General features: G+C 36.9%; 1 protein-coding gene across 1 annotated transcript; it reads left to right on the top strand.

Moving 5' to 3' along the window:
* The first annotated feature begins 447 nt into the window (after positions 1-447).
* LOC140762561 (anthocyanin 5-aromatic acyltransferase-like) lies at positions 448-1,719 on the top strand. The gene has a single exon (XM_073100437.1). The coding sequence runs from the start codon at positions 448-450 to the stop codon at positions 1,717-1,719; it is 1,272 nt and encodes a 423-aa protein (XP_072956538.1).
* The last annotated feature ends 15,619 nt before the right edge of the window (positions 1,720-17,338 follow it).

The following is a 17,338-nucleotide window of genomic DNA, read 5'->3' as shown; positions in this document are numbered from 1 at the left end:
TCACTCCAAAATTATGCATATTTATCTTGTAAAATTAGTTGTTTTTTGAAAAAGAAGTACCAATCAAACAGTCAAACAGAACATTAAATACCAAAGAATAAAGCTATTGAGAATTTAAATGAAGTCGAAAGAAGTTAAAGAGAATTCTTGTCATCTTACACAGTGATTAGATAAAGATGCAAGACATTCTAAATTGGGTACAAATTCAAAATCGGAAGCTGAGCTGGTTTTTGGTGTAAATGGCTGTCAAATGCTTATAAAAGAGGCAGCTAAAGATCTAAGACGCATTTCACCGTCTCCAAATCCCTCTTCTTCTCTCCTCCAAAGACTCCGACAATGTTCTCCTCCTACACTCGTCCATCGGTTAGAATCCTAGAGACTTCCCGAATCTCCCCACCTCAAGGATCCATACCTCCAACCTCTCTTCCCCTCACCTTCTTTGACGTGATGTGGCAATCTTCTCCCCCAACGGAACGCCTCTTCTTCTACCCCTTTCCCTACTCCACTTCCCACCTCATTGACTCCATCCTCCCAACCCTCAAATCCTCTCTCTCCATCACTCTCCAATCCTTCTACCCTCTCGCGGGGACTCTCCAACGAATCCCCGGCAGCAACGACGACTTCCAGCTCTGCTACTCCGACGGCGACTCTGTCGCGCTCACCGTAGCAGAATGCGTCGACGGTGGTTTCGACATCCTCGCGGGGAGCGACGCACGTGACATCTCTAATCTCCGACCGTTGCTTCCGACTCTACCAAAGCTTGAAGATTCTTGTCCATTGCTTGCCATTCAGGTGACGGTTTTCCCCCGAGACGGCGTCGTCATCGGGACCACGGTGCACCACGCGGCGTGCGATGGCACGAGCTCCACCCAGTTCATGCACGCCTGGGCGTCGGCTTGTCGGTCGGGAGGCTCCGCCTCCGAGAGCCATATTCCGATCATCGATAGATCCTTGATCCCCGATCCTCGGGGGTTGTACGCAATCTTCAAAGAAGGCGTATCAAGATTAATGAGCCTTAATTCTCCCGGCTCGTCGCAGCCCGTTGCGGTCGCTCCGGCCGATAAACTTCTGGCCACCTTCACGCTCACACGTGCTCACATTAAGATGCTCAAAAAAGTAGTTCTTGCCAAAACTGATCAGAAAAAGCCGTTCCATTTATCGACCTTTGTAGTAACATTTGCATATATCTGGGTCGGCTTTGTTAGACTACGAGAACAATTATCTCCGGGGAGGAAGAGAGCCCACCTCTCCTTCGGGGCGAACTTCAGGGACCGGATCGAGCCGGCGCTGCCGGCGGCGTACTTCGGGAACTGTGTCGGGCTTTGTTTCGTGGAGGCTGATGTCGGCGAACTCGTCGGCGGAGATGGGCTAAAAGTAGCATCGGAGGCTATTGGCAGAGCCATCGAAGAATTGAACGTTAGCCTTCATAGTTTGCAAGAATGGCCAACAAGGTTGACATCTATTATGAATGAGCAACCCATAGGTGTCGCTGGGTCACCCAAGTTTAAAGTCTACGATGTTGACTTCGGATGGGGGAGACCAGCGAAGGTCGACATTCCTTCCATTGCAATCTTCAACGTCATATCCTTGGCGGAGAGCAAAGAAGACACAGGTGGAGTCGAGATTGGATTCGCTCTTCCAGAGCAAGAGATGGGTTTCCTTAACAACTACTTAGAAAATGGACTTACTCTCTCAGAGCAGGAGATGGGTTTCCATTAGAAGGACATACAATAAATGTTTTAAAATGTATAAGCTTCTGATCAATCAATGGCTCCAATGTTGTTACTTCTTAGGGTGGAATTTATTAAAATATTAGCAGTGAGAAGAATACTATTCATTACGGATGACCAATCAGGGTGAAAATAAGTCGGATGGTTATGGTCCTCGATCAACCGGTTGACCTCACTATTATCCCTAGGCCGTAATACCAACTAGCACTAGGAATTGTGATGAAATCGGCTGATAAACATTCATCACTCTAGATGAATCTGTAAGTAAGGGTGTAAACGAGCCGCCTGAGCGAGCCGGCTCTAGCTTAGGCTCGGCTCAAAATTAATTTCGAGTTCTCCAAAGATGTTTAGGCTTGGCTTAGCTCAACTCGAGCCAAGCCATATCGAGTTGGGGTCGCGCCCAAATCGAGCCCGAGCTTGATTAGAGGAGGAGAGTTGGCGGCAGGGATGATGACCTGCTGATGCTAGAGGAGGATGAGGAAGTTGAATTAGAGGAGAAGGCGAAGGAGGATGAGGAGGAGGAGTCGGAGGATGATGGAAAGGAGAAGGTGGTGGCTTTTTGAGCTAGAGGTAGATGAGGAGGTGAGGTCGACGGAGAGGGGAAGGCGGCGACGGCTTGTCGATGAAGAATGAGGAGGCTGAATGAGGTGAAAAAAGAGGAGGCAGCGGAAGAGGAGGCCGATGCCATGGCTGATGATAGTGGAGGAGGCCAACGACGAGGTCGAGGTCGACGTTGATGGAGGAGGCCGCCGTCGAAAGAGGCCAGAGTAGCCAATCATAGGAGGAGGAGGAGATTGGTGTGTTTGTTGGGATATTTTTATAAGATTTAGGATTAGGGTTAATATAATCAAAGATCTAATGGTAGCCATTGGATAAAGATCTAATGGTTAATTTCAAAGATAGGTAGGCCGGTAGCTATTGAATAAAGATCTAATGGTTAATTTCAATGATCTAATGATAGCCATTGGATAAAGATCTAATGGCTAATTTCAAAGATCTAATGGTAGCCATTGGATAAAGATCTAATGGCTAATTTCAAAGATCTAACGGTAGCCATTGGGTAATGATCTAATGGTTAATTTATATATAATATTAATATTATATAATATTAAATAAATATTATACTTAAGTCGAGCCTGAGTGAGCCGGCACCAGCTCAGGCTCGACTCGAAATTGATTTCGAGCCTTCTAATTCGGCTCGGGCTTGGCTCAGCTCTAGCCGAGACGAGCCGAGCTCGAGCTGCTCGTTTATTTTAACAGTCCTATCTATAAGATATTAGAACGACTCCCCTTCCACAGTTCAATGAATACCATAGAGAGATACGCGACATCCGCAATAGGGTATGGAAATGTGAAGTAAAAGAGTGTTTAAAAATAAAAAACAATATAAAGGGATTGTGTATGTTAGCATTTATAATTGGCTAGTTTGTGACAAAACAAAACCTTTCGAGTTGTAACAAGTTGGATTTTATTATAAGGAACAAAAGCATATCTTGGAGGCATAAAAGGTTTCTCGTTCGAATTGGTTCTTCTAGCAAAGCAAGATTTTCATAAGTATTGGAAACTTGCTCGAATGATTTTTTGGAACGCAGTTCCATTCGAATGTGATACACACGACTTGAAGAAATGTATTAGCAGAGAGCAAGTGACTATCTAACGTAGGTAAAACGTTCGAATGAGATTTTCTAAATAGTCTACTATATCCAATGCAAGTAAAGTGTTTGAACGAAATTTTTCAGAGAGTCCACTGTATTCAACGTGGAAAAGGCGTTCGAATGACTGTTTAAAGACTTCAAATGGTGAAAACCCATTGGAATGGGATTTTCTAGAGAGGCAATTCTTTTTAGCATTCAAAGTCTCTTCGGAACCTCAACCCACTCGAACGCTACAAATCTAGTTTGAATGGGTTTGTTATGTCTGCTCTCATTGGCTAGCGATAATCCCTTCCCTAGTATGATGCTTCAATAGTTCAATATTTCAGTATTTTCTTCTTTTGTTATATTTTGGTAGTCTTTATCAATTCATAGATGCCTATTCTTGTCCAAGCAAAATGGCCATTGTAGGTCAGGACATCCCAAATTAGATCACTTTGGAGGCTATCTTTCTGAGGATGTAAAAGAAACTTGCAAAAAAGGTCTAGAGGTGTCGTTGAGCTACACTTTGAGATAAGATAGAGGTGCTCATGGAGATGTTAGAAACTTGAAGATATTGGATTCATCTCATGCTTGTTTAGTCAAAAATTAGAGAAGATATTGAGATTGCTTCAAGGGCCATTGAGAACCTTAAGGGTCAACATGGTCGAGACCTAAGCATAGGAAGCGGTGTACTAAGGGGAGTTAAGCAAAATACTATCGTGATAATTGTGGGTAATAACAATCGATTTGTAAGTATTATTGTAACAGCTTACCATATAGTTCTTAGTTTTTTTTCTCATAGAAAAGGTACGTGATTTTTTCACTCTTAATTGATAAAAGTTTTTCCACATTAAATTTGTTTTATTTGTATGTAGCGTTGTTTTATTTTAATCTTTTAATCCGTAAAGGGCCTCATTAGTAGTGTTCTTCGTTTAGTAAGTGTCTAATTTTTCAGTGTTGCCAATAGGATGAACTATTTTTCACTCCAAAATTATGCATATTATTATTATTCTTGATAAAATATTTATGGACCAAATTGATTTTAAAAGTGCATGAACTTGAGGGCCAGAACAAGTTTCACACACTTGGAATTTGTGAGCAAACATAGCGTTGAGATGCTTCTTTGATCAGAGGTAGAATTAACTAGTCCACTAAGTCCATTAACTCGCTAACAAACTTTACTATAATAGGGAATTGCTATAGATCAAAGCATTGGATAGACCCCATAGAGTGACGTTCTCCTTAACACCTTGAAGTTAAACCAACGCCTAGAGATGTAACCTAGTCGAGCTTGATTGAGTATCTGTTAAACTTGAATTTGAAAATAATTTTGAGCCAAGATTTATAATTGAAGTCAATTTTGAGCTAATTTCTAGTTCGAGCTCAATTTGAGCCTAAATGAGCTTATTAATATAATTTCAAGCCTTAATTAATTCAAGCTAAATTTTGAGCATAATTAAGCTTGAATTAAATAAGCTTGATTTAGGCTTGCCTCAAGCATAAAATAAAGTCTAATTCAAAAACACAAACTAATAGTAGTATCCATGTATTTTGAAAATATATGAGAGGATTAGAATTTAAAACTAAACTCTACAAAATTAGAGTATATGACGATTCACTTAAGTAAATAACACTATTTATCAAAATTATATTTTATGCTACACACTAAATCAATTATTAATTTACCTTTTATATCAATCCCATCAACCTATTTTAAATCAAATTAAAGGGTATTAATAGACCATGGTAATTTCATAATAAATAAATATAATTTTTCTATCCTTTTCGTCACGTTCTATCACATCAAAGGTAATTGTTATACCTTTATTCTGAAATACAAGTGAACAAGAATAGTAATATTTGGAATAAAGACTTTAATTTTAGTAATTACAAAGATAAATATGTATTCTAAAATTGATTTTATTTCTAAAGTAAACGAGGCCTAAAGGACTCAAGGAAATAGTTCTTGCCAAACCGACTAGAAGAAACAGTTCATTTATTGACCTTAGTAATACTTTCATATATCTCGGTTTAATTTGTTAAACTATAACAACATTAATCTTCGGAGAGCAAACAAGCTGTGTCAAAGTATAGCCACGACCATTGGTAAAACTAATAAGGATAGTGATGATGATCTTAAAATAAATCCTAAGGTGATGACCTTATTTATGGAAATGTTTTAAGAAATTTTCCAAACGCTCCAAAAACTTTGTTGGTGGTGTAAACAAGTCAAGCTAAGACCCTTGATAAACAAGTGTCAAATTTTGGTATCAATCTAATAGAATAAAACAAAAGGTAAAAAATTTGAGTGCAATGTCCAATGGTATAAGTGTCAAACGTATGGACACATTATTCATGAATATGAAAACCGATTTGAAATAGTCATATCTCAATACACGTGCCCACTATGTGAGTAGAACCCACATAGTTTTCACATAACTTTTTGATAAATATTTCTACACAATATCTAAGATAAAAGACTAATATTTCTATCAACAACTCAAATAAAAAGAAACACAGAACAAGCCCTAAAATATATATTGATAAGCACAACCACAACAAATGTCCGTGTAGGAGCTACAATCCATCTAGGTTATTTTTCCACAGCATAAGAAATATCTGAGTTATAAATAATCCATACTAACTCTATGAATTGAGGATCATTTATTGATGTGAAAATATTTTCATCAAAAGATGATGAGCGTAAAGCTCAATATGTATATATACACCGTTACACTCTAAAAGTCTTGTAAAGAAAGATGCAATACATATGCCAACCATGATAACAATGCATCTACATAACATGCCAATCATGTCTATACTATAGCTCACATGTATTGATAATAAGACACATGATATACATCACCCAAAAACATAGCTAGGATAAACAATTTCCAAAAGCTCTCCTTAGCTAAAATAATCTAAGAGTCGATCAATCAAGTGCACCACCATGAAGAGCTACGATGAGATCACTCTTTCTCACTCAAATGACTCAAATTCTTAATTTCTAATTATTTGCAAAAAATATTTCTCAAAATATTTGACTTAGAATCAATAGATAGAGTCTCTTACGAAGCCCTCGTATTCTCAAGCACTTGAGAAGTAGCAAGAATATCATCATGAAAATCATGCAAATAAGCAGATGTGTCACATGCGATTGGTGGAAGGAAACATATAGATTTAATGGGACTTTTAATGTCACATCTATAACAAGTAGGAACAAAATAGTTTCTGCAAATATTTTTCTACTCATAGTATGCATATTATCATTGACATGTATAAGTCTCACTAATATAGGAGTGGAGTAAATATCACGTTGCTTCTTTGACTTAGATGGCACATTCAAGGTGGTGTTTTTTCCGCGTAACCTAGCTCTTCATTGTTGTTTTTCCCTTGCACTCTAATTAGTTGGTTCAATTTGTGCGAGCCATGTTAAAATTTTTGAACAAGTGAATTATCTTTAAAATTTAGATTCTAATAGTAATCTCTCTTTTAAACTAGCTTGTTTATGAAAATTCACTTCTGAAAAATGAATTTAGTTTTAAAAAGGAACTTTAAGAGTTAAGATATTGAGATTAAGAAATAGAAAATTTAAAATTTTCATCTAAGTCTTCTTCTCCTCTTGTATCATCTCAAGCTCCACTTAATATTTGTAATTTAGTTGTTGAGGTATATGATACGATCTGACCATGTGGCTCGAGTCAGTCGAGAAGGTTGAGTCGAGTTTCTAATTTGTTTATTGTCTTTAATTATGAATTAAAGTGGATAATCTGCATGTGGGGCCGATTCGCTAGGACTTTACTTTTATAAATATGAGTAGTCATGGATTAATTATTATCATTGAAATATTATCAAATTTACTAAATTTTATTCTATTATATCATCTTTATCTTCGTAGGAGTAGATCATAACTGTGTATCTATTCAAAGCACCTAAACCCTAGCTACTATCCTCTACCACGACCCACCATATTTTTTAGCCATCTATCACCACCCTTGGCCATCGAATGCTCTCTGACGAGCGTCGCAATATTAGATATTTACCAATCTGTCTAGATTCTACCTTCACTAATGGTTTAATTTTTAACTTTGCACCTCGATCTTGGATTCACGTGAAATAAAAGCCATTAGACTTGTGAGGGTATCGCTCACAAAAATCTCACAATTTTCTTACATCCAAATCTAATTCATAATAGTACATATATTCCTCGTTGGTAATTTTAAGCTTGTCTATCATCTTCATGCCAATTTATATGACTCAGGAGAACATATCATAGGTCCTCTGAATATCAATACTGATGCCCTCATCATCATCCTTCTTATCCCTATGCTCATTTTAAACAAATTCACAAGACCTATTAATGGATAACAATGTAGTAAAAGCAACATGATTTTCTAATGGAGTTCAGATTCTTTCTGGCAGGCTTCCAATTTGAGCACTCTCTTGACACATGTTCATATTCTTGACACTTGTAGCATTGAATTTTCTTACCAAATTTGACGGTCTAAATCAAAGTAGAAGGTTTTGGTCCACTTGAAGAAATTTTGATGCAAATTGGATCTGGTAAGATCACATTATAAGGATATTGGGTTCAATAGATCGAGTCTATTTATCTTTTAGTTGATTCATGCTTATCTCTTATGAAAGCTCTTAAAATAAGTTTATTAAGTCATGTAGATCTCTAAGGTAAGTCCAATTAAGTTATGTAAGCCTCTAAGTTAAGTCTAATTAAGTTATGTAAGTCTTTAAGATAAATTCTAATTCAAGTTGTGTAAGCCTTTAGAGGTAGTCGTAGTAGGACTCATTATATCCAACCTTTATATATAGAGATGTTGGGCGCTTTTGTTTAAGCATCCAACTATTGAGAAATCATTGAGTTTAGCTAATTTATTATTATTGCATTTACCATTTTATAGTAGCCATTATATCATTTTTAAATTTATAGGAGTAGATCTTACATATAGAACTTTTTCAAGCTTTCAAATTTTAGCCACCACTTTTCTTTACGAGCTGACTTACCTTATGTCCATCCACCATCATTCTTGGACGTCCGTCGCCCTTCGACGATCACTGTAACATCAAATATTTAAAAATCTATCTAGTTTTGGCCTTCCTCCAATATTTAGATTATATCTTTTCACTCTAACCTCCAATTTATGTAAAGCCAAAGCCATTAAAGCTGTAACTCATGAGCCACTACCATAAAAACTTCATAATTTTCTTATGCTTAGATTGTTCTAGATCTGGTTCATAACAGTGGTATCAAAGCAACTATTCCTCAACTGATGGTTAAAATGAGATCGAGAAAGACTAACGAGATGGGATCAATCATGGATGACTAAAAACTTATCTCAATTCCTGTGGAAATTTCTCCGGCACAGCCACCACCACCAGTAACCATCAAACTACTCGTGTAGGCAAAGGCATTGATTGAGTTATCGAAAGTGAGCTTCAAGAGGATCAACAAGGCGATCTAAGCTTTGATGGCAGTTTAACCCAGGCATGGCTTAAGGAATCCACCTATGAAGGAGGTGGAGTTCAAACTGCCTCAACTCCTCCTCTAGCGGTGTTGAGCTCCCTTTGAGATTAATCTCACTGTAGTCGTGACGATGGAGTAACTGCCTGCGATGGTTCTTGAGCCATCTTCCCCTACGATGGAAAATAAAGGTCAAAACCCTAGTTTTCCAGTAGCAACAATCTAAACACTTTCAATCTAAGCTGCCAGTACCGCCAGCACCTTCCTTGGACCACCTGCACCAGAACCATGGCCTAAATCGTATGCACTAAGATTATAGATTGAATTGCCCGCGGTTGGGATTTGGCTTGATCCATTCACGAATAGGACAGATTATAGCTCGAACAAGTGGGCCCTATGGTTGAACCCACCATGGGGCCCTGCTCCACGTCGTAGACAAGACCCACATGAAGAGTAAGGACATCTAGTTTGAGAGCGCTGAAAGATTTGGAGACAATTATGGACACCTTGAGGACAAGGTCGCTAGAAGCACAATGGATTAATGCAAATCAGGTCAAGTCAAATCATATCATAAGGATATTAGGCTCGATGGATTAAATCTATTTATCTTTTAATTGATTGATACTTATCTCTTGAGTAAGCCTTTAAATCAAGTCAAATTAAGTCATGTAAGTCTCTACGATAAGTCTGATTAAATCATGTAAGCTTTTAAGATAAATCCTAATTTGAGTTGCATAAGCATTTAGGGTAAGTTCTAATAGAACTCATTGTACTTGACCTCTATATATAAAGTGATTGGGTTCTTTTATTTAAGTATCCAAGCATTGAGAAATTATTGAGTTTAGCTATTTATTATTATCGCATTTATTATTTATTATAGCAGTTAGATCGTCTTTCTCATCATAGGAGTAGATCTTAAACGTAGAAGCCTTCCAAGATTTCGAATCTTAGGCACCATCTTTCTCCATGAGCCACCTACTTTACGGTTGTCCACCATCACCCTTGGCCATCTGTTGCCCTCTAACGATCGCCACAATATCGAATATTTATAAATCTGTCCAATTCTAACCTTCGTCTAGTATTTCAATTATATCTTTTCACCCTATCTTTTGATTCATGTGAAACTAAAACTATTAAAATCCTAACTCATGAGGCTACCATCCATAAAAATTTGATAATTGTTTTACGTCCAGACCGTTCCAAATTTGGTTCATAACAATTTTCTTTTTCAAAATTCTCTCATTTTGAGTCCCCATCGTATTGTTAGTTTTTATGATGAACATTTTAAATTTCTTAACAAGGAAAACCATAAATATAGTATCAACATCATTGCCAAAATCATAATCTTCCTTTTCAAAGATGATGAAATAATATCTTTAACTTTTTTAGGCAATGTGAAAAACCCCATAGACACACGTATGTATCTAACCTCTAGGCAATGATACTTCTCGTTCACTTAAGTAAAAGTCGGAAGAAATATTAAAAACGAAAGTAGAGATGAACGCCAAGATTTTAACGTGGAAAACCCAAACGGGAAAAAAACCACGGATCCAAACTCGGATCAAAACCAATCACTATAATAGTAGCAGTTACAAGACTGACTCACAAAACACCCCGTCGATCCAAACGACTTTGTTTCTCTCAGTCTTGATCGCTAGAACCCACGATTCACTGCTTCTTGTGATTGAAGTCCAATCTCAGTAGCCCTCGAGATTGATCTTTCGTCTAGATCACCCTTAAGATGAAAGATTAAATTCTTGTAGATGAGTGGAACCTTGTTGGTAGAAGAACTGATGTAGCTTCAAGAAGTCACCCTCAATAATGTTTCTTCCACTGCCCTAGAGTTAGGGTTTCATAATCCTTATATATGATATTCAAGATAGAGTCAAATCCGAGTCTTATCGGTACTCATGATCTTCAAGATAGAGCCAAATCTGAATCTTATCCGTACTCATGAAAGTCCAATATTTTTAAACTTTGTTGGTGCGTTCGAACGGGCTCGAGTGCGTTCGAACGCGACAGCTTGAATTCTTCAGGTTGCGTTCGAACGCGTTTGTGAACACGGCTCTCTGTCTATGTGAACGCAGTGCCCGCGTTCGAACGCGTTTGTGAACGCAGCTCTCTATCTGTGTGAACGCAAATTTCGCGTTCGAACTCGTTTGTGAACGCACCGCGTTCGAACTCGTTTGTGAACGCAGCTCTCTGTCTGTGTGAACGCAGTACCCGCGTTCGAACTCGTTTGTGAACGCGTTCGAACGCGTTTGTGAACGCGGTGTGAACTCAACAGCTTTTCTCCAATAACCTTGTAATTCTTCAGACCAGAGATATTCTAGACTTGTGTAAAGCTCATATACATGTAAAAAAATACACTTAGAATATTTTGTACACAATTGCCAACAAATAAAAACCTAACAATCTCCCCCTTTGGCAATTTGTGACAAAACACCTAGGTTACAAGATATTACAAAGACTTCAAATTGAGCAATCAACAAGTCTAGAATATTTTGCACATCAAGCCCTGCAAATAAACATATATCAATCCAAGATCAAGTGAAAATAACTTGAAATGAATAAACAATCTAAACACAAGTTATCAATGTAGCATAAATTCAAAAGTACTTAAGCAGTTCACAGTTACTTCAAGCAAAGTTCAAAAGTACTTAAGACTCTCATAAACTCCCCCTATGCTCATACTCCCCCTACACACCTAGACACCTAGACACTAACCTAGACACTAAGACACTCTCCCCCTTTTTGACACAAATGCCAAAGACTAGGAACTCGGAGGAAACTGACGATGAAGAATCGTCAACACAGAGTCGAGGTAGGTGAAGAAGGCGGCCTTGGTTTCTTGGTAACTGTAGCTTTCTTAGGCATTCTAGAGAAGGAAAAAAGTCGCAAGATTCAACATATGCCCAAAGAATACAAAAAAAATCCAAAAATTCTAGAAACCATGAAGACCCTAAGTGAAATCCATCTTCCACTTAAAAATGCAAGTTATCACGTTCAATCGCACAAAAAAATATCAAGATATTAACTTTAACGTGATCAAAACTTGAAACTACACGAAATCAATCAAGATCAATAGAATTTGGAGATGCACTTCTAGAAATTCAAAATACATTCAAGACAGAATATGACAATCAAATGAAATAAGTCATACACAGATTAATCAAGTCATCAAAAGCATATTATAATCAATTCTAATGCATCACTCAAAATTAAATTAATCTTGATTGATCATAACGATACGCATATGCAAGATGAGCATAGATAACATGAACCAATCTTCTTAAACAAACTTTCCTCTATAAACAATGATGCAACACAATAGTCAAACCGACTTAGTATTAAAATTTTGCACTTTTCGACTTATTCTCCATAACATAACAGGAATTTTTCCTGTATTTTTTTTAAAAAAAATAGGTGCAATGATGGCTTTCACACATGAGTAGGTAGCCCTTTTCTTGTAGTACAAATCAAATAAAGTGCAAGAAGAAATTCACATCTATCATTTTTTTTTGAATTTGCATATAATGTACTGAGTCAAATTGGACTCGAAACAAGACGGTTTTGTAACAAATCACCCAACTGTTTCTCCGTCTCAACTTGTTCTATTGCTATTGTTTTGTCTTGTTACATTTCAGATTATGTGAAGTTCTAACAATATAGCAATTATTAGATGTTCTAGATCCAAAACATATAACATTACCATCATGATCTAGAATAGTACAATCATTTTTAGAGAATTCTACCTCATAACCTTCATCACAAAATTGAATGATGCTTAATAAATTTACTTTCAAGCCATTAACATAAAGAACATTTTCGAGACTAGGAATCCCTGGAGTACTTACCTTTCCTTTACCTATTACCTTGGATAAGTTACCATCTCCGAATGTCACAACTCCCCCTTCATGTTTTTCGAGATTAGAAAATAAAGACTTGTCACCCGACATATGTCTTGAACAACCACTATTTAAATACCACAATTCAGAATTTAAGGCTTTCAAGACAGTATGCACAACATAACATTTCAAATCAGATTTCTTGATCCATATGGCCTTTGTTTTCATCCCATAAATAAAAGCACTTCTAGGCTTTTGCAAAAATTTGCAATGTGGTCGAATATGCCCTAGAATGCCGCAATGATAGCATGTCGGAACAAACCTTTTTCTACTCACCTTATGTCGAGGAGAGTGATTAGAGTTTACCTTTGGTACCGTCGAAGATTCACCAGTTTGTATATTCAAGTTCTGTTTAGAAGGGTTCATCCACGATTCCTTTGTAAATGCGGTTGATGGCTTTAGGTATTCTTCCTTTTGTATACCTGCAGAAACAAATACAGTTTTATTATTATTTGAATTACCAGTGTATCCAACACCATACCTGTCTTTTCTAGAGATCTGAGCTTTTAGAATTTTGTCAAGTTTGTTCTTCCCTTTCAGAAATGTAACTTCCTTATGCAATCGCTCTAGTTCAATTTCATCAGCCTTCATTTTATTTTTTGCATTGTCAAGTTGTTCAGAAAGGTCTTTGACATGTTCAAGCTCCAATTTGTACATCTCTTCAAATTGAATTCTTTCTGGTTCGATTATCTTGAGTCGTTGAAGTAGTCTAAGATTACTTTTCTTGAGTTTAAATGACTCTAGGTATAAGTCATTATATGCCTTTTGGATTTCAGATTCATCTTCCTCAGCAGGTAACATATCCTGATCATCTGTACTATCAGTATCAACAATAGAGTCAGTATAAAGTAGAGAAGAGGTAAAAGCTACAAAGTTTTCTTCGTCCTTTTCAGAATCATCAATAGATTCATCTGAGTCATCCCAAGTAACTTTCATAGCTTTGCCCTTTCTCTTAAGACGATTAGGGCATTCTTGTGCGATGTGTCCAAAACCAGAACATTCAAAACATTGAACTTTATTCTCAAAATTCTTATTTTTCTGTTTGACATTGTTGTTGGTACCACCTATATTTGAACTCACAGTATTCTTCCTTTTTACAAAGGCTTTGCTTTTCTCAAGTTTTTCAGCATTTAACTTGTTTGGCTTCCGAAAGAATTTATTGAACTTTTTGACAAACATGGTCAACATCTCAACATCTAAATCACCTTCATCATCCGACTCCTCTAAATTTTGTTCAACAGTGGATATAGCTATCCCTTTGGACTTCCTCGGTTTTGAAAGACTGGACTCAAATGTTTGTAGATTTCCTACCAATTGTTCAACTTTTATTGAATCGATATCCTTACTTTCCTTAATAGCTGTAACTTTTGCCTGAAACCTTTCTGGAAGGGACCTAAGGATCTTACGGATAATTCTGTTTTCAGGAAGTTTCTCTCCTAGGTTGAAACTGGAGTTGACTATATCACTCAGCTTTGCATAGAACTCATCAAATGTCTCATTCTCTTCCATACGTAGGGTTTCAAAACTAGTAGTCAACCTCTGAAGTTTCGAAAGTTTTACAGCCATGGTTCCTTCGTAAGTAGTTTCTAAGATCGTCCAGGCTTCTTTTGCTATCTCACACGTAGAAATTCTTCTAAATTCTTCCGAGGAAACACAACTAAAAATTGCATTTATTGCTTTGCTATTCCAGCCAACTTTTTCATAATCTGTTTTATCCCATGACTCAATCGGTTTCTCAACTAACTCATCATTCACCATGTACATTGGTGGACTCCAACCGTTCACAATGGCCATCCATACTCGCTCATCTATAGATTTCAAATAAGCTCTCATCCTAGCTTTCCAATATCCATAATTTGATCCATCTAGAATAGGAGGTCTAATAGATGAGGGTCCATCTCTATGAAAATCCATGCATATTTGATCTCTCTCAAAGAGTGAGAGAACCTGCTCTGATACCAATTGAAAAACCCCCTAGACACACGTATGTATCTAACCTCTAGGCAATGATACTTCTCGTTCACTTAAGTAAAAGTCGGAAGAAATATTAAAAACGAAAGTAGAGATGAACGCCAAGATTTTAACGTGGAAAACCCAAACGGGAAAAAAACTACGGATCCAAACTCGAATCAAAACCAATCACTATAATAGTAGCAGTTACAAGACTGACTCACAAAACACCCCGTCGATCCAAACGACTTTGTTTCTCTCAGTCTTGATAGCTAGAACCCACGATTCACTGCTTCTTATGATTGAAGTCCAATCTCAGTAGCCCTTGAGATTGATCTTTCGTCTAGATCACCCTTAAGACGAAAGATTAAATTCTTGTAGATGAGTGGAATCTTGTTGGTAGAAGAACCGATGTAGCTTCAAGAAGTCACCCTCAATAATGTTTCTTCCACTACCCTAGAGTTAGGGTTTCATAATCCTTATATATGATATTCAAGATAGAGCCAAATCCGAGTCTTATCCGTACTCATGATCTTCAAGATAGAGCCAAATCTGAATCTTATCCGTACTCATGAAAGTCCAATATTTTTAAACTTTGTTGGTGCGTTCGAACGGGCTCGAGTGCGTTCGAACGCGACAGCTTGAATTCTTCAGGTTGCGTTCGAACGCGTTTGTGAACACGACTCTCTGTCTGTGTGAACGCAGTGCCCGCGTTCGAACGCGTTTGTGAACGCGGCTCTCTGTCTGTGTGAACGCAGATTTCGCGTTCGAACTCGTTTGTGAACGCACCGCGTTCGAACTCGTTTGTGAACGCAGCTCTCTGTCTGTGTGAACGCAGTACCCGCGTTCGAACTCGTTTGTGAACGCATCGCGTTCGAACGCGTTTGTGAACGCGGTGTGAACTCAACAGCTTTTCTCCAATAACCTTGCAATTCTTCAGACCAGAGATATTCTAGACTTGTGTAAAGCTCATATACATGTAAAAAAATACACTTAGAATATTTTGTACACAATTGCCAACAAATAAAAACCTAACACAATGGATCTACCCAAAATCTCTTAATGCTTGAGAAACATAATAACATAAATTTTTTTAGACTATGGAAAAGTAAATGCATGATAAACATAATGACATGAATTTTTTTTAAATGGAAAATCTGTCAATGCATCGAGAGGAAAAAAGTTTGGATATACCCAAAATGGATCAATATATATATCCTATCATTCGTATAAATAAAAAGTATTTACAATCATATGGACAATCCGTCATCTAAGTATTGAAGTCCACGTCTCTTGCTTGAAGTCCACATCACTTGCACGAAGTCTATATCGATTAACTACTCTAGAAATAGATTGCCTCTGAGTATAATTTATAGTACATCACCATGGATCGCTCATCAAACTCCTTGCATCAATGGTGGTAGTCAATATACTATTAATCAATCTCTAATGTAGAACTAACACTCGGGCATATGTAGAAGTGCTTCTCACAACAATTAGGAATTTAGCTCCATGAGAGAACTAGAAAACTCTTCTAAAATGAGACTAGAAATTCATAAAGTTCTCAATTGGATGGATGTTTCAATCTATGATTCTCATTCAGTTAAATCAAGATAAGAAATATCTATGATTCATGTTAGGATAAGTCTCCAAGGGAATCTCAAGAATTATTTCTGAATTACTACTCAATTTACTATCTGAATCAGAACATTTAGATTCGTGCCTAGGCATGCCGTCCGAATGTCATTTATCCTATCTATATGTCACTTATCCCATCCGGACGCCCCTTAAGTCTCCTAAAGTGAATTGTTCCAACTGTCAAGATGCCCTTGACTCTATTTGGATGCACTTCTAAAACTTGAAGCTTTATGTTTTTCTTCTTTTGACTTGACTTCTTTTCACATCTAATATTCTATAAACTATATGACATGATCATACACATAAATATAATTTGTATAACTTAAACAAATATACTTTTGTCTACGAATTTGTCATTGCAAAAATTCATCCTACTTATCTAGGTTACCCAACCACATCAAATAATAATAATTACTCATAAACTAAATTAAAGATAACTTAACAATATGTCTAAATTGTATATCTCAAGATTAATTTTGTTAAGCCTAATTTTCAAATTCATATTTAATTCGGTTGATGGAAAATCTAAATTTATATAATTTGACATAAGGTGATAGACTAATAAAGAAATAAGTTTTCGATCTAACAAAACTAACATGAGAAACTTGTGAGAGATTTTGTAGAAAGAATAAGATAAAAGTCTGATTCCAATAGGGTATGGTAAAGGACTATAGAACCTTAGTCCTTTTTGGAGAAGTGAACTAGAGTGTTTTGAGAAAGAAGTACCAATCAAACAGTCAAACAAAACATTAAATACGAAAGAATAAAGCTATTGAGAATTTAAATGAAGTCGAAAGGAGTTAAAGAGAATTCTTGTCATCTTACACAGTGATTAGATAAAGATGCAAGACATTCTAAATTGGGTACAAATTCAAAATCGGAAGCTGAGCTGGTTTTTGGTGTAAATGGCTGTCAATTGCTTATAAAAGTGGCAGGTAAAGATCTAAGACGCATTTCACCGTCTCCAAATCCCTCTTCTTCTCTCCTCCAAAGACTCCGACA

This window comes from Typha angustifolia, chromosome 7 (assembly GCF_048772165.1).
Source record: "Typha angustifolia cultivar Huaian chromosome 7, ASM4877216v1, whole genome shotgun sequence".
NCBI classification, from domain to species: domain Eukaryota; kingdom Viridiplantae; phylum Streptophyta; class Magnoliopsida; order Poales; family Typhaceae; genus Typha; species Typha angustifolia.
Note: the sequence above shows the minus strand (reverse complement) of the source record. Positions and strands in the feature narration are given on the sequence as shown.

Bases quoted from the DNA above. Each gene is read 5' to 3' on its own strand.
- LOC140762561 (XM_073100437.1), top strand. From the start codon at position 448: ATGTGGCAATCTTCTCCCCCAACGGAACGCCTCTTCTTCTACCCCTTT.